The 21,368-nt window shown below is 40.2% G+C and overlaps 1 protein-coding gene across 1 annotated transcript in view; it reads right to left on the bottom strand.

Annotated features, from left to right (window-relative positions):
• LOC115232377 (protein FAM81A-like) overlaps positions 1-21,368 on the bottom strand; it is a 170,187-nt gene that overhangs the window by 79,696 nt on the left and 69,123 nt on the right. The window contains exons 3-4 of the mRNA XM_036511460.1: positions 15,788-16,036; positions 12,332-12,574 (exon numbers count right to left, since the gene is read on the bottom strand). Coding sequence (XP_036367353.1) covers positions 12,332-12,574; positions 15,788-16,036 — 492 coding nt within the window. The remainder of the gene's footprint in view (positions 1-12,331; positions 12,575-15,787; positions 16,037-21,368) is intronic.

Below are 21,368 nucleotides of genomic sequence, written 5' to 3' on the forward strand. Positions count from 1 at the left end.
CCCGAGAACTACGTTAAGGGGCACGTGTCTGTGGAGTGCTCAGCCACTTATACGTTAATTTCATGAGCAGGCTGTTCTGTTGATTCGGATCAACCGGAACCCTCATCGTTGTAACCAACGGAGTGCTTCCTCCTATTTCAATATCCAACATGAGTCATCATGGTACAGGTAACTTTTCACCAATATTCAGATGAATTCCAGTCCTTCATGTCAGCTAACTTTTTCTCAATTAAAACTTTAATCCTTATGCTCTCCAACACTGTTGACTATTCACAAATACATCAATCTGTTTCTGAAAAAGGAGGCATAAAAAAAAAATCATCAAATTGTGATACAAAGCCAGCAATCTTGGCAGAGAGAGTAAGTTGATTACATCAACTCCAGTGTTTAACTGGTACATATTTTATTGACCCCAGAAGTATGAAAACCAAAGTTGACCTTGCAGAATTTGAACTCAGAAAGTGAAGATGGACAAAATGTCACTATGTGCAGGAGTGGCTGTGTGGTAAGTAGCTTGCTATCCAACCACATGGTTCCGGGTTCAGTCCCCACTGCGTGGCATCTTGGGCAAGTGTCTTCTGCTATAGCCCTGGGCCAACCAATGCCTTGTGAGTGGATTTGGTAGACGGAAACTGAAAGAAGCCTGTTGTATATATATATATATATATATATATATATATTATATATATATATATATATATATATATATATATATATATAGATATATATGTATGTGTGTGTGTGTTTGTGTGTCTGTGTTTGTCCCCCTAGCATTGCTTGACAACCGATGCTGGTGTGTTTACATCCCCGTTACTTAGCGGTTCAGCAAAAGAGACCGATAGAATAAGTACTGGGCTTACAAAAGAATAAGTCCCGGGGTCAATTTGCTTGATTAAAGGCAGTGCTCCAGCATGGCCGCAGTCAAATGACTGAAACAAGTAAAAGAGAGACTAAAAGAGTATGCATGTTGCCCGGCATGCTAATGATTGTGTCATCTTGCTGCCTTAAATCAAATTAACATTGGTTTCAAATTTTTGGCACAAAGCCAGCAATCTGCTTCTGAAAAAAAGAGACGTAAAAAAAAATCATCAAATTTCACCCAAACACCCTGCATACACACACACACACACACACACACACTCACACACACACACTCACACACATGCGTGCGTGTGTGATGAACTTCCTCACAGTTCCTGTCAACCAGATTCTTTCATAAAGCATTGGTTGACCCAGGTCTATAGTATAAAAGACACCATGGGGTTTTGGATTCATTCCCTCATGATGCTGCACAAGGGAAATGAACCTGATACCATGTGATTGCAAAGCGAACAACTTAACTGCACAGTCATCCCCATGCCTCTACACATGAGAAAGTTATCTGCAGTAGACCTGCATCCTGTCCAGGGGAAATATCTATCCATCACTTGTTTCCTGTCATGCATCAAAGGGGTTTGCATGCATTTGTATTTAAACCTTCAAATGTAGAGAAATGTGATACCGGTGAGTACTGCTTATTATTAAAGTGCCCCCTTCCATTGGTAAGATTTCATGAATTAAGAGCTATTTGTAGAATTTAACAAACTCATTAGCAAGTGAATGCAGGGAACCTTATACTAAAGAGGAAGTGGTGGCATCCTGCTTCCTGGAGGGATTAAGTCTATGAAGCAAAGCCACTTAGATTCAGAGATAAAACTGTGTTGTAAAATTCTGTTTATAATGAGACATTTACTGTAAGGCATATGAATTTGTGTGGCCTAGTGGTTAAAAATGTTGGACTCACAATCAAATAGTTATGGGTTCAATTTCTGGACCAGGTGATATATTGTTTTTGAGCAGGGCACTCCTAGCTGAAATGAGTACCAGTTGAGTGTTAGTGCAGCTCTCCCTCTCTCCCTCAACTGTCATATCCTTGATATTCCACTGGGTCAAAGATGGCAGGGATGGGAGGCTTTTCATGTCTACTAATGACTACCCAGGTACCTAATATAATAAGTAAAAATATGATACATATACTACCATGCTATAACTCCCTATGGCTTTGGTTTTGACCATGAGGTTATATACCTCCCACAACACTTCAAAATCATTTGGGATATGCTATAACAAAGATGATGTGAACGGCTTGTGAATAGATAATTAAAGAAGAAATCAGTGTGTTTAATCCACAACAAGTATATATCTAACTGCTATTTAAATTGTTGGCTATTTATTTAGGAAATCACTCAAGCTACTAACCACATGCTCTGGCAAATATAGTATATTAATTGGTTTGAGAAAATAAAGCAGATTATTCCAGTATGTTCATAATTGGGTGTGGAGCTAATAGCTCACAATCAAAAACAATAAATAAATAGATAAGTGTATGAAGCTACAGTTACTTAGTAACAAAAGTTGTCAAGGCTTAGAGGAAACTCAGAAAGGCTGAAAATAACAGACAGAGGAGGACAGTAACAGAAAGCGACACAAAGAGGTAGTGAATATGTATGAGTGTAGGTTTTGTAGGAGTGTACATGTGCATGTGTGTAGTAGTATTTGTCTATATCTGTCTGTGTGTCTGTGTGTTTCTATTTATATGTGTAGGAACATTGTTGTTGATAACGCTGCCACCGCTGCTGCCTGCCTGCCACCCCAGAAATAAATTTCAACCCACACTGTTGCATGTATATTCTGACATATGTAGGTAGTCATGTTTTTGTTAAAATACACAAAGAGATATGTCAAAAAAAGCCCTTCCCTGACCCCGCCCCCCCCCCGTCCTTATTTCAGGCACTGACTCTTTGCTTTGTTTTGTGGGGCTGGAATAAATGCTATCCATGCTATTATTATTGATGATGCATCCATTAATGTTTTTAGGCAGTCTTAGCTAGTTCATGCTAGCTTCACTGATTATGAGCTTATAATTGCTGTTGTTGTTGTTGTTATAGTGGTGGTGGTGGTGGTGGTTGTCGTCGTCATCATAGTGGTCGTCATGGTCACAGTGGTTGATATTGTTGTTGCTGTTGTTGTTCTTCTTCTTGTTTCTGGGTAACCATAATTTATTCAGGACATAAAATGTGTCAGGAAAAATAGCTGATAGAACGTCTCTTGAGAGAACCCATCCATGTACACACACACACACACACACGTCCTCCCCACACACACACGTCCCCCCACACACACACGCCCCCCCCACACATACACACACCTGTACATGCACACACACACAACCCCCCCTCTCTCTCTCTCAAAATACTACATATAATTTGAAGAGAGAACTGGTTGAATGGAGGGAAACGGTTGAATGGATAAGGTAGTATTCCATTAACTAAAGAGGTATTGTATCCTCTCCTTGCTATTTAGCCCTGAGTCAGACATGACTGAAGAAACCTGTGATCCAAGACAAACCAACTGTGACCATCCTGATTTCTTTCTCCAGGTACTGCACTACACTATTCAATATGTAGGGTTTGTGGTACTTTTTGGTTATCGCACTCCATTTAAAAAAATTGGGTTATGTCCCTCAACTACAAAATTGTTTAACCCTCAATAAAACAACAAAAGAAAGTGAAAAGATGAAATGTCTTATGGAATCTAAGGACCCCTGGACTGACTCCTGTGTTGGTGGCAAGTGAAGAAACACCATTTCGACCCTGTGCTTGAGGAGATCCATTGAGTCAAGTACACCAACATCAAAATCAATGGAAACTGCAGTTGTGATCCCTGTGTCGGTGGCACGTAAAGAGCACCATCCGAATCGTGGCCGATGCCAGCGCCGCCCTGACTGGCTTCTGTGCCGGTGGCACGTAAAATGCACCAATACGATCGTGGCCATTGCCAGCCTCGCCTGGCACCTGTGCTGGTGGCACGTAAAAAGCACCCACTACACTCACGGGGTGGTTGGCTTTAAGAAGGGCATCCAGCTGTAGAAACACTGCCAGATCAGACTGGAGCCTGGTGCAGCCTTCTGGCATCCCAGATCCCCGGTCGAACCGTCCAACCCATGCTAGCATGGAGAACGGACGTTAAATGATGATGATGATGAAATCATACAAAACTGAAAAGATTAATAAATATAAAAACTGAAAAAATTAAACATCTTACTGAATGAATCTGATCACATTTTTATAACAAATCATGCTATGCCTGTTGAAGTATTGAATCAAAAGGATCTAACTCTTTTAACCCTTTCGATACCAACCTGGCTGAAACCGGACCAGCTTTGGCTCTGAGTACAAATGTCTTGTTTTCATAAGTTTTGAATTAAAATCTTCCACCAAACCTTAGTCACAATTTATGTTCCTATCACTAGCTTAATGGTAACTCAGTTATTGTACTAAATTCTTTGTTATATTTAAAGTAATTGAAAGAAACACAGAGCATCTAAAAAAAAAATACAGTAACGAAAGGGTTAATCCAATCTCTTGTTGCCACATAAACTCAGTGTTTTAGTGGGAAGATAACCCAGTTTTTTAATGACAATTTTTTAATGGGTGTGAGATAACCAAAAAGTACTGCAATCTGAGTAGAATTTGAGTACTGTTTCTAACAGGTCAAAGAACCATGTAGTGACCATTCACCCTTATTATTGTCATTGTTGGTTAGTTCAGCAGATCCTATATTCAAACCTTACCATCCAGTCTTTTCTAAGGTATAATAAGGATTATATTATCCAATGTGACCAGCAGGATGTGAATTCAAAGCAATGTAACTGTTATTCCTAGCAGGTTATATGACTTTTTAGAAGAGACTCACTTATTGGCCTGGGGTTGTAGTTGTGGGCTAAGCTCTGAAACATACCTGCTTCACTTAGCTCCATAAAGGCCGCCTGGCATAAAAAAGGGAGAAAAGAAAAAAGAGAATGTTGTGGTGGAATATATAACTAACAGCAGCAGAAGCAGGAGGAAGAGGAGGAAGAAGAAGAAGAAGAAGAAGAAGAAGAAGAAGAAGAAGAAGAAGAAGAAGAAGAAGAAGAAGAAGAGAAGAAGAAGAAGAAGAAGAAGAAGAAGAAGAAGAAGAAGAAGAAGAAGAAGAAGAAGAAGAAGAAGACAACAACAACAACAACTGCTACACCATATGTTATAGTTCCAAGATGAAATTCTTTTTCCAAGAAAACAATAGATGTGTTGCTGACCTTTAGATTTATGGATGTAAGGTGAAATCATCTCTGATATCATTACTGGATACATATTTATTATAATGACCCAGCAAATGAACACAAGTGTGCTAAAGGAATCCAAATTTGTTTAAAATATATGCATTCTGTTTGTTTGATTGCAACAGAAGAGAAAGTCCCATTATATGCCATAAAAGTAAGATTAACCCTTTAGTGTTCAGATTATTCTGTCAAATGCGAGGCTTATTTATTCACATTATTCTGAATTAGTCATGCATTATCTTGTAGTTTAGAGTATTTAGGTGAAGTGATTTTTTAGTTTTAGAATGACATGGTAGGGCTGAGGTGAGAGGCAAGATCTGGTCAGTTTCAATATGAAACAGGTTAAATATTTTGGCCGGATATGGCCGGTTTGAATGCTGAAGGGTTAAAAGATAATAGCCATCCAATGCCAAGTGAAGATGTGTGACTCAGTGGTTAAGGTATTCAAATCACAATCATAAGATTGTGAGTTCAATTCCCAGTGGTACTTAGTGTCCACGAGCAAAACATTTTATTTCATATTACTGCAGTCCACTCAGCTGACAAAAATGAGTAGTACCTGTATTTCAAAGGGCCAGTCTTGTCACATTCTGTGTCATGTTGAATCTCCCTGAGAACTACTTTAAGGGTGGATCTATCTGTGGAGTGCTCAGCCACTTGCACGTTAATTTCATGAGCAGATCAAAGGAACACCTTTGCTCTGATCAACTGGAACACTCGTTGTTGTAACTGATGGAATGCCAGTTAGCTTAATGTAAATACATCACTGAAAGGCAAATTTACTGTGGTAATTACCCAGAGATAACATCTCTTATGGATGTGTTTTGGGAAAAATGCAATATATATCAGAGGGAGACAAAAATTGTCCCAGCACTGTATTTGCATTAAGTATGATACACAAATGGCTACATCATTGTTTAGCCCCAGGTTGGCTCTGATCAAGCAAACCTATACTGAAGAGTATTCCAGTTATGATCAATTTTTGTCTTTTCCCCCAAATACAATGCACCCAACCCAGAAGCACATTGTCTCTTATGCCCTTTTTTAAGATGCTAGAGTATGATTTAAGGGTCACTTGGCTATAATATATAACAAGCTGAGGGACAATGTACAGGCACTATAGTTAATACTTTGAACTGATAATTTCCAGTTATGACAAATAGTGAAGCTTTGTTTTAACCAGATTAGGAAGGAATTACAACCGTGTTTCGTGGTCTGCTACCACAACAGCTCCTTTATAGGATCCAGTTAGCTCAAGGCATCATCAGGAGGAACCACGTCCGGTTTCGGCCCCTACTCCTCTACCGTTTTGACATGGCGGGGCCCCCTCTTTCGGAGGTGTCTTCAGCTCTGGTGTTGGGTGCATGTCTTCTTTCTTCTGTTCCCTGGCCTCTTCGATGTATTGTCAGCGAGTGTCAGCTTTGTTTTAACCAGATTATTATTCATTAAGTTTAGCAAATTAAAATAATTTTTCCATGAAATACTTGATACTTTTTTCTTTTGTTACTCTTTTACTTGTTTTAGTCATTAGACTGTAGCAATACTGGGGCACCAGCTTGAAGAAATTTAGTCAAATGAATCGACCACGGTACTTATATTTTTTAAAGCTTGGTACTTATTCTATCAGTCTCTTTTGCTGAAACACTAAGTTACAGGGACATCAACACACCAATACTGGTTGCCAAGCAGTGATAGAAGACAAACACACACACACGTATACGATGGGCTTCTTTCAGTTTCTGTCTACAAAATCCACTCACAAGGCTTTGGTCAACTTAACCCTTTCGCTACCAACCCGGCTGAAACTGGCTCTGGCTCTGTAGTACAAATGTCTTGTTTTCATGAATTAAAATCTTCCACCAAACCTTAGTCACAATTTATGTTCCTAACACTAGCTTAATGATAACGATGTTATTTTACTAAATTCTTTGTTACATCTAAAATAATTGAAAGAAACACAGAGCATCTCAAAATAAATATGGTAATGAAAGGGTTAAGGCTACACCAGAAGACACTCACCCAGGATGCCATGCAGTGGGACTGAACATAGAACTATCTGGTTGGGAAGCAAACATGTTACTATGTAGCCATGCCTGAGTCTACCCACACCTGTGCCTATGTAGTATGTACTATTGGCTATGAATGTATCTAGCTTTTATATATTGTGTACAAAATCTTAATCATTTTAATACCAATCTGCTTGAGAATGCCTCTGTTCTAAAATACAAACTTCTTGTTTTAGAGTTTCAAACACTACCTTGTAAACGATAAACTTATTTTACAAAATTCTTCATTATCTTTAAGATTAACTGAAACAAAGGTAGTGTGTTGTCAATTCGGCTTTGTTGGTAATTGAACTTGGAATTAAAATCACCAGTCAGATCAATAATTATCAAATCTGGGACTCACACATCTAAGCTACAGCTCTTAATGTAATATTGATATTTTACTTAAGTGCAAGGTCACTCAGTTTAATTTTGAGAGTAGTGAATGTCTGGTGTAAATATGTTCTGTATGTGCCTTGTTGTTTAGATGTTTATAGTATTGATTTCAAATTTTGGCACAAGGCCAGAATTTTAGAGGGAGAGGTGAGTTGATTACATTGACCCCACTGTTCAACTGGTACTTATTTCATCAACCTGAAAGGATGAAAAGCAAAGTGGACCTTGGTGGAATTTGAACTCAGAACATAAAGACGGACAAAATGCTGCTAAGAATTTTGCCCAGTGTGCTAATGGTTCTGCCACCTTACCACCTTTCATGTTTATAATATTGGTTTCAAATCTGGCACAAGGCCAGTAATTTCAGGGGAGTGGGTAAGTTAATTACATCAGCCTCAGTGTTTATCATCGTTCATTTAATGTCTGCTTTCCATGCTAGCATGGCTTGGACGATTTGACTGAGAGATGGTGAACCAGATGGCTGCACCAGGCTCTAGTCTTGATCTGGCAGAGTTTCTACAGCTGGATGCCCTTCCTAATGCCAACCACTCCGAGAGTGTAGCGGATGCTTTTACATGCCACCAGCACGGGGGCCAGTCAGGCGGTACTGGCAATGACCTCGCTCGAATGTTTTTTCCTGTGCCACCGGCACAAGAGCCAGTAAGGCGACACTGGTTTAATTGATAATTATCTGACTAATCCCCAAAGGATAAAAGGCAAAGTCCACCTCAGTGACATCTGAACTCAGAACATAAAGATTCACAAAGTGCTGCTTAGCATTTTGCTCGGTGTGTGAACAATTCTGCCAGCTCACTCCCTTACATGTTTATGATATTAAGGGCATTGTTGGATAACCTCTATTTCTTTACAGGTCACAAGGGGCTACACACAGAGGGGACAAACAAGGACAGACAAATGGATTAAGTCGATTATATCAACACCAGTGTGTAACTGGTACTTATTTAATCAACCCTGAAAGGATGAAAGGCAAAGTCGACCTCGACGGAATTTGAACTCAGAATGTAGCGACAGACGAAATACCACTAAGCATTTTGCCCGGCGTGCTAACGTTTCTGCCAGCTCGGCACCTTCATCATCTCTTGGCTTGTAAAGAATAGCAGTTAAATCTCTCACAGATTATACCTTACAACAGGTGCAGGAATAGTTGGGAATAATTTAAGAAGCTTGCTTTGCAACTACACAGTCTCAGGTTCAGCCTCATTGCATGGCACCTTGGGCAAGTATCTTCTATTTTAATCCTGGGTCAACCAATGTCCTGTAAGTGAATTTGGTAGATGAAAACTGTGTGGAAGACTGTCATGATGAAAATGATATATACATACATATCATGTGGCCGTAGCCAGTACCGCATCGACTGGCCTCTGTGCTGTGGGCACATGACAAACACCATCCGATCGTGGCGGTTCGCCAGCCTCATCTGGCACCTGTGTCGGTGGCACATAAAAACACCATCCGAAGACCCGGCAAGACTAGTCAGGCCATAACCCATGGCCCCTACCTGGGAGGTAGTCAGTCCACCTGTGCATACCTTCCTTCTTGTGACACTTGTGAAGACCTGTTGAGGCAAGTGAAAATCAAAACAAATCAAAATAGATGAACATCAATGGAATCTGTATCTTTGTGGTACCAGTGCCGGTGGCACACAAGAAAACCATCCGAACGTGGCCGTAGCCAGTTCCGCATCGACTGGCCTCCGTGCTGTGGGCACGTAACAAACACCATCCGATCGTGGCCGTTCGCCAGCCTCATCTGGCACCTGTGTCGGTGGCACATAAAAACACCTTCCGAAGACCCGGCAAGACTAGTCAGTCCACCTGTGCATACCTTCTTCTTGTGACACTTGTGAAGACTGTTGAGGCAAGTGAAAATCAAATCAAATCAAATCCAAATAGATGAACATCAATGGAATTTGTATCTTTGTAGTACGAGTGCCAGTGGCACACAAGAAAACCATCCGAACGTGGCCGTAGTCAGTACCGCATCGACTGGCCATCGTGCTGTGGGCACATAACAAACACCATCCGATCGTGGCCGTTCACCAGCCTCATCTAGCACCTGTGTCGGTGGCACATAAAAACACCATCCGAAGACCCGGCAAGACTAGTCAGGTCATAACCCATGGCCCCTACCTGGGACGTAGTCAGTCCACCTGTGCATACCTTCCTCCTTGTGATACTTGTGAAGGCCTGTTGAGGCAAGTGAAAATCAAAACAAATCAAAATAGATGAACATCAATGGAATCTGTATCTTTGTGGTACCAGTGCCGGTGGCACACAAGAAAACCATCCGAACGTGGCCGTAGCCAGTTCCGCATCGACTGGCCTCCGTGCTGTGGGCACGTAACAAACACCATCCGATCGTGGCCGTTCGCCAGCCTCATCTGGCACCTGTGTCGGTGGCACATAAAAACACCTTCCGAAGACCCGGCAAGACTAGTCAGTCCACCTGTGCATACCTTCCTTCTTGTGACACTTGTGAAGACCTGTTGAGGCAAGTGAAAATCAAATCAAATCAAATCCAAATAGATGAACATCAATGGAATTTGTATCTTTGTAGTACGAGTGCCAGTGGCACACAAGAAATCCATCCGAACGTGGCCGTAGTCAGTACCGCATCGACTGGCCATCGTGCTGTGGGCACATAACAAACACCATCCGATCGTGGCCGTTCACCAGCCTCATCTAGCACCTGTGTCGGTGGCACATAAAAACACCATCCGAAGACCCGGCAAGACTAGTCAGGTCATAACCCATGGCCCCTACCTGGGACGTAGTCAGTCCACCTGTGCATACCTTCCTCCTTGTGATACTTGTGAAGGCCTGTTGAGGCAAGTGAAAATCAAAATCAAATCAAAACAAATCAAAATAGATGAACATCAATGGAATTTGTATCTTTGTGGTACCAGTGCCGGTGGCACACAAGAAAACCATCCGAACGTGGCCGTAGCCAGTACCGCACCGACAACACCATCCGATCATGGCCGTTCGCCAGCCTCATCTGGCACCTGTGTCGGTGGCACATAAAAACACCATCCGAAGACCCGGCAAGACTAGTCAGGCCATAACCTGTGGCCCCTACCTGGGACGTAGTCAGTCCACCTGTGCATACCTTCCTTCTTGTGACACTTGTGAAGACCTGTTGAGGCAAGTGAAAATCAAAATCAAATCAAATCAAAACAAATCAAAATAGATGAACATTAATGGAATTTGTATCTTTGTGGTACCAGTGCCGGTGGCACACAAGAAAACCATCCGAACGTGGCCGTAGCCAGTACCGCATCGACTGGCCTCCGTGCTGTGGGAACGTAACAAACACCATCCGATCGTGGCCGTTTGCCAGCCTCATCTGGCACCTATGTCGGTGGCACATAAAAACACCATCCGAAGACCCGGCAAGACTAGTCAGGCCATAACCCGTGGCCCCTACCTGGGACGTAGTCAGTCCACCTGTGCTTACCTTCCTTCTTGTGACACTTGTGAAGACCTGTTGAGGCAAGTGAAAATCAAAACAAATCAAAATAGATGAACATCAATGGAATTTGTATCTTTGTGGTACCAGTGCCGGTGGCACGTGGCACACAAGAAAACCATCCGAATGTGGCCGTAGCCAGTACCGCATCGACTGGCCTCCGTGCTGTGGGCACGTAACAAACACCATCCGATCGTGGCCGTTTGCCAGCCTCATCTGGCACCTGTGTCGGTGGCACATAAAAACACCATCCGAGCGTGGCCGTCTGCCAGCCTCGTCTGGCACCTGTGTCGGTGGCACATAAAAACACCATCCGAGCGTGGCCGTTTGCCAGCCTCGTCTGGCACCTGTGTCGGTGGCACATAAAATCACCCACTACACTCTCGGAGTGGTTGGCGTTAGGAAGGGCATCCAGCTGTAGAAACACTGCCAGATCTGACTGGACTGGTGCAGCCTTCGGGCTCCCCAGACCCCAGTTGAACCGTCCAACCCATGCTAGCATGGAAAGCGGACGTTAAATGATGATGATGATGATGATGATGATGACATACAAACATAAACACACACATACCTACATATCATATATATATATATATATATATACACATACAAACATATACACACACATACGTACATATCATATATATATATATATATATATATATATATACACACACAAACACACATGCACACACACACATATAGATATGTATGTATATTTGTGTTTATGTTATTTTCTTTAACAAAGGAGGATCACATTGGATGATGTAATACTTTACACAATGTCTGTAAAAAAAATGGGATTATTATAGCTGGAATTCTTTTAATTATAAATCTGTTAAGTCTGAGTTGACCTGCATTGAAACAACAATTCAAGATGCAGTCTATTGAATCACACCAGTAAATCAATCAAACATTTTACAGTAACCTAAACAAATAAATGCAACTTAAGAGAAAACAATTATTAAATGTAGTACCTGAAATACCTGGATATTAACCCATTAACAGTGAAATAAAATTTCATGGCAGTTTCTGTAATAATGTTCAATGTCTACAAAAAATAGAATTTGTATTTTCTGCAAGTCGCATTGTCTCAATAAACTTGACATATCTCAGCAGAAAATAAGTTCAGGTATGATATTCTTCAACAAAAGATAGATTGGTATATAAAACTACTTTCTATGCAATGAAATTTTGAATGGATATATCTGATTTCTGCAATAAAAGAGTTAATATTAAAAAAAAAAAAATTTTTTAAACTTACCAAATGTTGGAGCTGGCCATTGTTTTCTTGTCTTACGCTGTTCATCAACGTCAAATCCAAATTTTTAACATCGTTTTCAATATTCCGAATTTGTGACTCCAATGAGGTTTTTATCTCTTCAAAGAGCATTTGAGTTTTTGTTTCTACATTTGATACATTTAAATTTGAATTTGCTTGAATACTTTCGATATTCCTTTGATATGCAGTAGAGTTTTTATCGAGTTTGCCAGATACAGTAAGAAGCTATATATATGTAATTGTATATATATAATACATACATATATGAAAAAGAAAAGTTGAAATTAGATATTTCAAATTAAACTTAGAAAAGTTTTCAAATTGTTTAAAAGGAAACATTAAAAAAAAGTCAATTAGAAAACATTTCTATCATGTTTATTTCTGGTATTTCCTGGCCAAAAATGAGACTATTAATGTCGATGCAAGAACTTAACATGGTAATAAAGTTCTTTACAGTACATAAATGCACTTACTAATAATACTGAAGGTTATACTACTCATACTTCGAGCAATTAACATAATTGAAACTCAGAGAAAGGGCAACGTCAATCAGGAGTTACAACTTAAAAGATGATCTAAGCATACTCCTGAAACTTTAGCTCTGTTTTACTAAATCACAGTTTGTATTGATATAACTCTTATATCTTTGCCTTGGGTTTGGAAATTTATCTCTTTTGATACTAAACTGCCTGAAACTATTCATGATTTTATGGTACAAATTCCTTGTTTTATAATGGTCTTAATTAAGATCTTCCATCAAAATTTAATGTTAATTTATGCTTTAATAACAACAAAGTTACTTAATTTAATAAATTCTTTATTATTTACAAAATTAATTGAAACAAAGTGTATTTCAAGAGGAATATAAGAAAATGGATTGAAACAATTAAAATCATCTTCATTTTTATTAAACATGAGAATTTGCCTCTCACCCCTTTTCAATCCTCACAGCTGCTGCTGCCACCACCACTACCACACCACCACTACACACCACCACCACCACCACTTGAGGAACACTACACCAAATTCAACATTTCAGTGATAAAAGCCGATGAACTAATTACACAAATACATGAGGACATTCCTCATTTTTCTCTGTTTACAACTTTGTTTTTCTAAAATATACTTGCATAATTTTGAATAAATTATTGGCGACACTAATGTTACATACAAACAATTTTTCTAATTCCAAAATAAATATCTCCCAAGCCTTAATTACGAGAATACATCCATCAAGTATTCAAGTATGTTGACTGAAGCAAGTAGAACAAAATATTCCAAATAAGGGTAAGTAATAAATTCATCCATCATCTTTGCACATATTGTTGCTAGGTAACTTCAGTCATCTCAGCATACATGAAGAAGATACAATACAAATGAAACTGATCAACTATGTGGGAGTGATCTATGGGATGTTCAGTAGACATGCCATGGATTAGTTTGGTCTGTCAGCAAATTGTTTTGTTCTTACATGCATTGCTTGATTAGGTCATAGTCTGGCTCTAATGTAACCAGACATTAGTTATTAGAGTACCAGTAGATTAGTATTTATTGCCTGGCCTTCAACCTTGTACTCATTATGTAAATGAGTTTGTACCTGAGCATATAAGTGTTTACATTTTAACAAACTGCTTTCAGCAACGATCATTGGCAGGTTCTGTAGAGAGGATTTAACCCTTTAGTGTTTAAACCGGCCATATCTGGCCAAAATATTCTACCTGTTTTATGTTCAAACTAGTCAGATATAGTCATTCATAGCTATTTTATTGTGTCATTTTAAAAATAAAGAATCACATCATTGAAATCTCAAAGCCATGAAATGATACAAGATTAATTTTACATGGTGTGAATACATAAGCTTTACATTTTACAGAATAATCTGAATGCTAAAGGGTTAAGCAAATCCTGATGAATTCTTAAATGTTTAATCTTCTTCATTTATCAAAAGAACACAACTTACAAAAGTAAACAGAAAGAAAAAAAAAAAACTTGTAATGAAAAAATAAAACAGAAAAGAAAATGAAAACAAAATCCTCATAATTACTATCATCATCATTTTAACATCCATTTTTCCCTGCTTGCATGAGTCAGACAGATTTCACTGAGGCCAAATTTCTAGACAGATGTCCTTCCCACTCACCACCCACTCACCTGTTTGCTAACAAGGGAATATTTCCCCATGACCAGACATATTTTCACAGAATATTGGAGATGAATGACGCTGCTTGTATTTATTAATCTGGCCATCCACTTTGTGTCCATTGTGTAAAATGAGTCTGTACCTAGGCACATAAGTAATTTATATCTCAACAAGCTGCCTTCAGTAACTATCATTGTCAGTTCTGAAGGGAGACGTAAGCAAAACGTGATGAAAAGATGTCAAGACACGGAGAAACAACCAGACACACAGATGCATGCACATACAGCTATGCACACACACACACACACACACACACATGCACGTGCACACACAAAAATGTGCTTCTTTCAGTTTCTGTCGACCAAATCCATTCATAAAGCTTTGGTCAGTCTGGAGTTATAATAGAAGACACTTGCCCAAGGGGTCATGCATTGGAGCAGAACCCCAAATCATCCATGTAGTTAAGAAACAAACTTCTTTACTATACACACACATGTCTGGACTATATAGCTTTTAACCCTTTAGCATTCAAATTATTCTGTCAAATGTAATGCTTATTTATATATGTTGCTTGGAATTAATTGCTCGTTATCTTATAGCTTTGAGAGGCAGGATCTAGCCAGGTTTAAACGTAAACAGGTAGAATATTGTGGCCAGATATGGCTAGTTTACATTCTAAAGGGTTAAATTACAGTAACTCTCTCTTTACTCTCTTTTACTCGTTTCAGTCAGTTGACTGTGGCCATGCTGGAGCACCGCCTTTAGTCGAGCAACTCAACCCCGCTACTTATTCTTTGTAAGCCCAGTACTTATTCTATCAGTCTCTTTTGCCAAACCGCTAAGTGACGGGGACATAAACACACCAGCATCAGTTGTCAAGCAGTGTTGGGGGGACAAACACAGACACACAAACATACACGCACACATATATATATATATACTCTTTTACTCTTTTACTCTTTTACTTGTTTCAGTCATTTGACTGCGGCCATGCTGGAGCACCGCCTTTAGTCGAGCAAATCGACCCCGGGACTTATTCTTTGTAAGCCCAGTACTTATTCTATCGGTCTCTTTTGCCGAACCGCTAAGTGACGACGGGCTTCTTTCAGTTTCCGTCTACCAAATCCACTCACAAGGCCTTGGTCGGCCCGGGGCTATAGCAGAAGACACTTGCCCAAGATGCCACGCAGTGGGACTGAACCCGGAACCATATGGTTGGTAAGCAAGCTACATACCACACAGCCACTTATTTAATTAATTACAAAAGGTAGATTAGTAGTGAATGAAAAGCATTTTACCTTGTATTCCGTTTCATGACGTAGTTTCTCTAATTCTTTCTCTAAATTATTCACACAGTCCGTTTGGAATTTGATTGCATCGTTGCATTGTTTTTGAATCGAATTCAGCTTGGCAATTGAAGAATCACATCTCACAATACGAGCCTTCAGATCAGTCAAAGACTTGGCATGATGTATTTCTAATGATTTTATGGCTTTATTACTTTCTGATAAGGCATAGTCTCGAGAGCCGATCTTTTTTTCCATCTTCTACAAGTATATAAGTAAACAGGTTCAATGGTAAAGTTTCTAACCAAAAATTTCTGAAAATACTATTTCTTAATTTTGGTTTAGTTAGTTAGTTAGTTAGTTAGTTAATTTTTGGGCTCAAAAAGCAAAAAGCAAGGCCATGTAGGGGGACATGGAGTTATGTACAGGGAGGGTGTTCATGCAAAGAGTTCAGGCCACTTGAGATCAAGGGAGACTTTGAACCGAGCGGTCGTCGGCATCTTCACTATCTCGTCCAGCAGTTTATTCCACGGATCCGCAACCCGGATGGAGAAAGCCCTTCTCCTTCGATTGAGATGAAATCGTCGCAGATAGAGCTTTTCGGAATGACCCCACAGCCGATGCTCTGGAGCAGGAGTGAAGAACAGCTCTTTCAAGAGGTTACACTTTCCGCTTATGATGTTTCATTTAAAATGCCACACAGTGGGACTGAATCCAAAACTATGTGGTTAGAGAGTAAACTTTCAAGCCTACCCCAACACATGCATACCTGTGCTAATGTATGTACATATCTATGTATATTCAATGTTTGTTTTTTGTTTTTTGACTAGGCTCAAGGTCAACCAACTCATGTAAGGAAGGTCAAAACCAACAGAACCGGCAATTACGAATTCAGACAAATGAAAGATAAAGGTGACACTGGTGCTAGAAATGCAACAAACTCAGAAATAAACAAAACATAATTAAATACTCTAATTATAACTTATATGTGGAGGCGCAATGGCCCAGGGCAGTGGACTCGCGGTCGGAGGATCGAAGTTTTGATTCCCAGACCGGGCGTTGCGTGTGTTTATTGAGGGAAAACACCTAGAAGCTCGACGAGGCTCCGGCAGGGGGCAGGGTCGACCCCTGTTGTACTCCTTCGCCCCAACTTTCTCTCACTCTCTCTTCCTGTTTCTTGAGTAACGCTGCGATGGACTGGCATCCAGTCCAACTGGGGGGAACATATACACCACAGAAACCGGGAAACCGGGCCCATGAGCCTGGCTAGGCTTGGAAAGGGCACGTAAATAAAATAAATGAAAATTATAAATTATATAAGCACTCTTGGTTATGTTTGTTTCTACAGTCCTAATAATAGTTAATATTCTCTCAAAAGAGGGCAGTGCGCTGACAGAATTATTAGCATGCCAAGTAAAATTCTTAGTGGCATTTTGTCTGTCTCCACATTCTGAGTTCAAATTCCACCAAGGTCAACTTTGACTTTCATCCTTTCGAGGTTGATAAAATATCTACCAGCTGAGCACTGGGATTAACATAATCAACAATCTCCTTCTCTAAAGCTGCTGGCCTTGTGCTGAAATTTGAAACCAATATTCTCTCAAAGGACTCAAAACAAAATTTCGTTATTTTTTTTTAAGAAATCTACAACAACCAGAAACAAATAATTAATAGGAAAAATCTAAATTTCAATGCTTTTGTTTCTTAAAAAAGGATTAATATGCACATTGTAACAATCAACACAATATAACAATACAAGAGATTTTTGTATGAAACACTGTTCCACGCCATTATTCCAAAGATCAAATAAAGTCAGCAGCAGAGTGTTATTTGTTTATTTATTTATTTCTTTGTCATTTATTGTTATTCTTTTCCATGTGACTGAGTGATAGCATGAAAGATAAAGGAAAAATAAATACTGATGAATAAAGTAATAAAACGTCCTCAAATATTCCACTGTTAGATGACGTGATCTTATTAGAATACGACTATAGGCGCAGGAGTGGCTGTGTGGTAAGTAGCTTGCTAACCAGCCACATGGTTCTGAGTTCAGTCCCACTGCATGGCATCTTGGGCGAGTGCCTTCTGCTATAGCCCCGGGCCGACCAATGCCTTGTGAGTGGATTTGGTAGACGGAAACTGAAAGAAGCCTGTCGTATATATGTATATATATATATGTGTGTGTGTGTTTGTGTGTCTGTGTTTGTCCCCCTAGCATTGCTTGACAACCGATGCTGATGTGTTTACGTCCCCGTCACTTAGCGGTTCGGCAAAAAGAGACCGATAGAATAAGTACTGGGCTTACAAAGAATAAGTCCTGGGGTCGATTTGCTCGACTAAAGGCGGTGCTCCAGCATGGCCGCAGTCAAATGACTGAAACAAGTAAAAGAGTAAGAGTAAAAGAGATAAAAGAGCAATCAGTTTTAAAACTTCTGCAACTCTACATTTATTAGTACCCTCCCACCCCACACCCACATGCATATACATCAGGGTGATGCAAAATAACTTATCATTTCAAAAACTTGAAGACACCCGCTAATTTTATTTGATTTAGTGCAAAAACTCAACATGCAAAATTTCAGCACAATTGAAGAAATTTTAGAGGTTGCTACCATCGACTGAATATTTTGTATATTGTTATTTCTCAGTTTGTACATTCTCTGTCTCCTTGACATCTTCAACTGTCCCTGACATACAACTGTTTAAGAGATTTAAAGCAAGGTGGGTGGAAATTAACAAGAACAATTACCAAACAGCAACAGATGACCCTAACATTGCAGAGGAAATCTCAGATGCTGAAGAAATCATTCAATTTGCTCAAGCAGCCTCATGAAGACTGCAAGGAATTGCTCAAGCTAATGCTCATTTCCTTCAGTAGAAACCCCCAAGTCAGGAATCAGCTTTAAAGCACCTGGGGCTTATCACGGAGCACGGTGGATGACGATGCTAATTTACTGCATTAAAATTTGGATGTTTAGATCTCAGTTTAAACTAACTGAGAGAGAGGGAAAAGGACTGAGAGATGTTTGCTGTTTGTCAGCTGTGATATACATCAGATCATGGTACCTAGCATCCATAAGCTCATGTGCCCCCCCACCCCCCATTCAGATTTGCATTTTGTGCAAAGTCTGCAGCTCTACAAGTAAAAGGATGACAAAATTTCAAGTGCTGAACTCAATAAGTTTTTCAGACATTTGTGGTACCCCTGCATTTTTTGATTCAGATGTTTTGCATGAGACAAAAAACCAAAGTAAGCATGATCTGCAGAAACCGGTTGACTCAAAACTGAATAAACAAACAAGCATCAATAAATCTTGAATCAGCCGGCCAGAAACAACTGCAGGATTTCATCACTGCCAACACAAAAAGATTCTTTGAAATCCTGGAGGGGCCTTGCACTTTTCTTGAAAAAGATGCTGAAGAATGGAATGATGATGAAAGTTACACAAATGCAAGAGATTTTGCATATGTGTTTCTTTATTACCCACAAGGGGCTAAACACAGAGAGGACAAACAAGGACAGACATAGGTATTAAGTCGATTACATCGACCCCAGTGCGTAACTGGTACTTAATTTATCGACCCCGAAAGGATGAAAGGCAAAGTCGACCTCGGCGGAATTTGAACTCAGAACATAGCAGCAGATGAAATACCGCCAAGCATTTCGCCCGGCGTGCTAACGTTTCTGCCTGCTCGCCGCCTTTTTGCATATGAACTCAAAGTGGTAAATGACATTGTGGAAAGGGGTGTACGACTGATGGAGGAATACAACAAACTGATAACCACAATGATGAAGAGCAGAAACAATAGCTTCTCCAAATTGTTAAAAGTTACAGGTCGTCACTCTCAAACAAAAACAAGAAAACATTACTCTTGCTTCACAAAAAAACAAAAATAAACTTAGATACATGGTTACGATGTGTCTACTGGAGAAGCTTCCACAGAAAAAAAAAGTTAATGATAGGCGCAGGAGTGGCTGTGTGGTAAGTAGCTTGCTAACCAACCACATGGTTCCGGGTTCAGTCCCATTGCATGGCATCTTGGGCAAGTGTCTTCTGCTATAGCCCCGGGCCAACCAATGCCTTGTGAGTGGATTTGGTAGACGGAAACTGAAAGAAGCCTGTCGTATATATGTATTTTTATATATGTGTGTATATGTGTTTGTGTGTCTGTGTTTGTCCCCCTAGCATTGCTTGACAACCGATGCTGGTGTGTTTACGTCCCCGTCACTTAGCGGTTTGGCAAAAGAGACCGATAGAATAAGTACTGGGCTTACAAAGAATAAGTCCCGGGGTCGATTTGCTCGACTAAAGGCGGTGCTCCAGCATGGCCGCAGTCAAATGACTGAAATAAGTAAAAGAGTAAAGAGCTATACGCTGCACCTCACTTCGTACTATAGCCTAGAATGTCATGGATTTCTTTCAAACTAGGTTAACTAGGTACATATCAAGCCGGTTCCAGCAAAAATATCAACAAAATATTTTTGAGCACAAACTGATATACATTTATTTTTAAAGCTTGGCAGCAAACCTCTAATTTTCACTTTTTCAACCCCAAATTTTGCATACAAAGCTTTCTTAGGAATATGAATAAATTAGGAGGGTGTTTCCCTGAAAACTGAAAAAAAATTTTTTTGACCCCGTTTTTGCATCACCCTAATCATCATCATCATTTAGCGTCCGTTTTCCATGCTAGCATGGGTTGGACGGTTCAACTGGGGTCTGTGAAGCCAGAAGGCTGCATCAGGCCCAGTCTGATCTGGCAGTGTTTCTACGGCTGGATGCCCTTCCTAACGTCAACCACTCCGTGAGTGTAGTGGGTGCTTTTTACGTGCCACCTGTACAGGTGCCAGACGGAGCTGGCAAACGGCCACGGACGGATGGTGCTTTTTACGTGCCACTGGCACGGAGGCCAGGCGAGGCTGGCAACGGCCACGAACGGATGGTGCTTTTATGTGCCACTGGCACGGAGGCCAGTCGGGGCGGTGCTGGCAACGGCCACGAACGGATGGTGCTTTTTACATGCCACCGGCACATATACATATATATATATAGTGCCAGCAGAAAAAAAAGTACCCAGTACATCACACTGTGAAGGGGTTGGTGTTAAGAAGGGCATCCAGCCATAGAAAGCATGCCAAGGCTAACATGGAGTACAATGCAGCCATGTGACTCACTGGATCCTGTGAAAATGTCCAACCCATTGCAGCATGGAAAACAGACATTAAATGATGATGATGACAATACAACAACGACGATGATGATGATGATGAGGAGGAGGAGGAGGAGGAGGAGGAGAGTTGTCACCAACAGAGACTTTCGTTTCATATAAATATAATTTAGGACAGATCTGCTGTTAGAGAATATTCACCATGAGTAGGCTATAAGTAATACAGTAGCAAACAATTGCTTAGATCTTGAGCAAAGTAAACTTCTTGTTCTGTTGATCCATCTCATGTCACATCCACTTGAGACTCCAGCTTTTTGCCACAATGTCCCCAAAATTCACAAACCACTTAAAGCAGTGTTCTAGATCTCACAACTACCCGCAATATACCACAACCTAAATTACAACTTCAATTAAAACAGAATGT

Source organism: Octopus sinensis, linkage group LG2, assembly GCF_006345805.1.
Source record: "Octopus sinensis linkage group LG2, ASM634580v1, whole genome shotgun sequence".
NCBI lineage: Eukaryota > Metazoa > Mollusca > Cephalopoda > Octopoda > Octopodidae > Octopus > Octopus sinensis.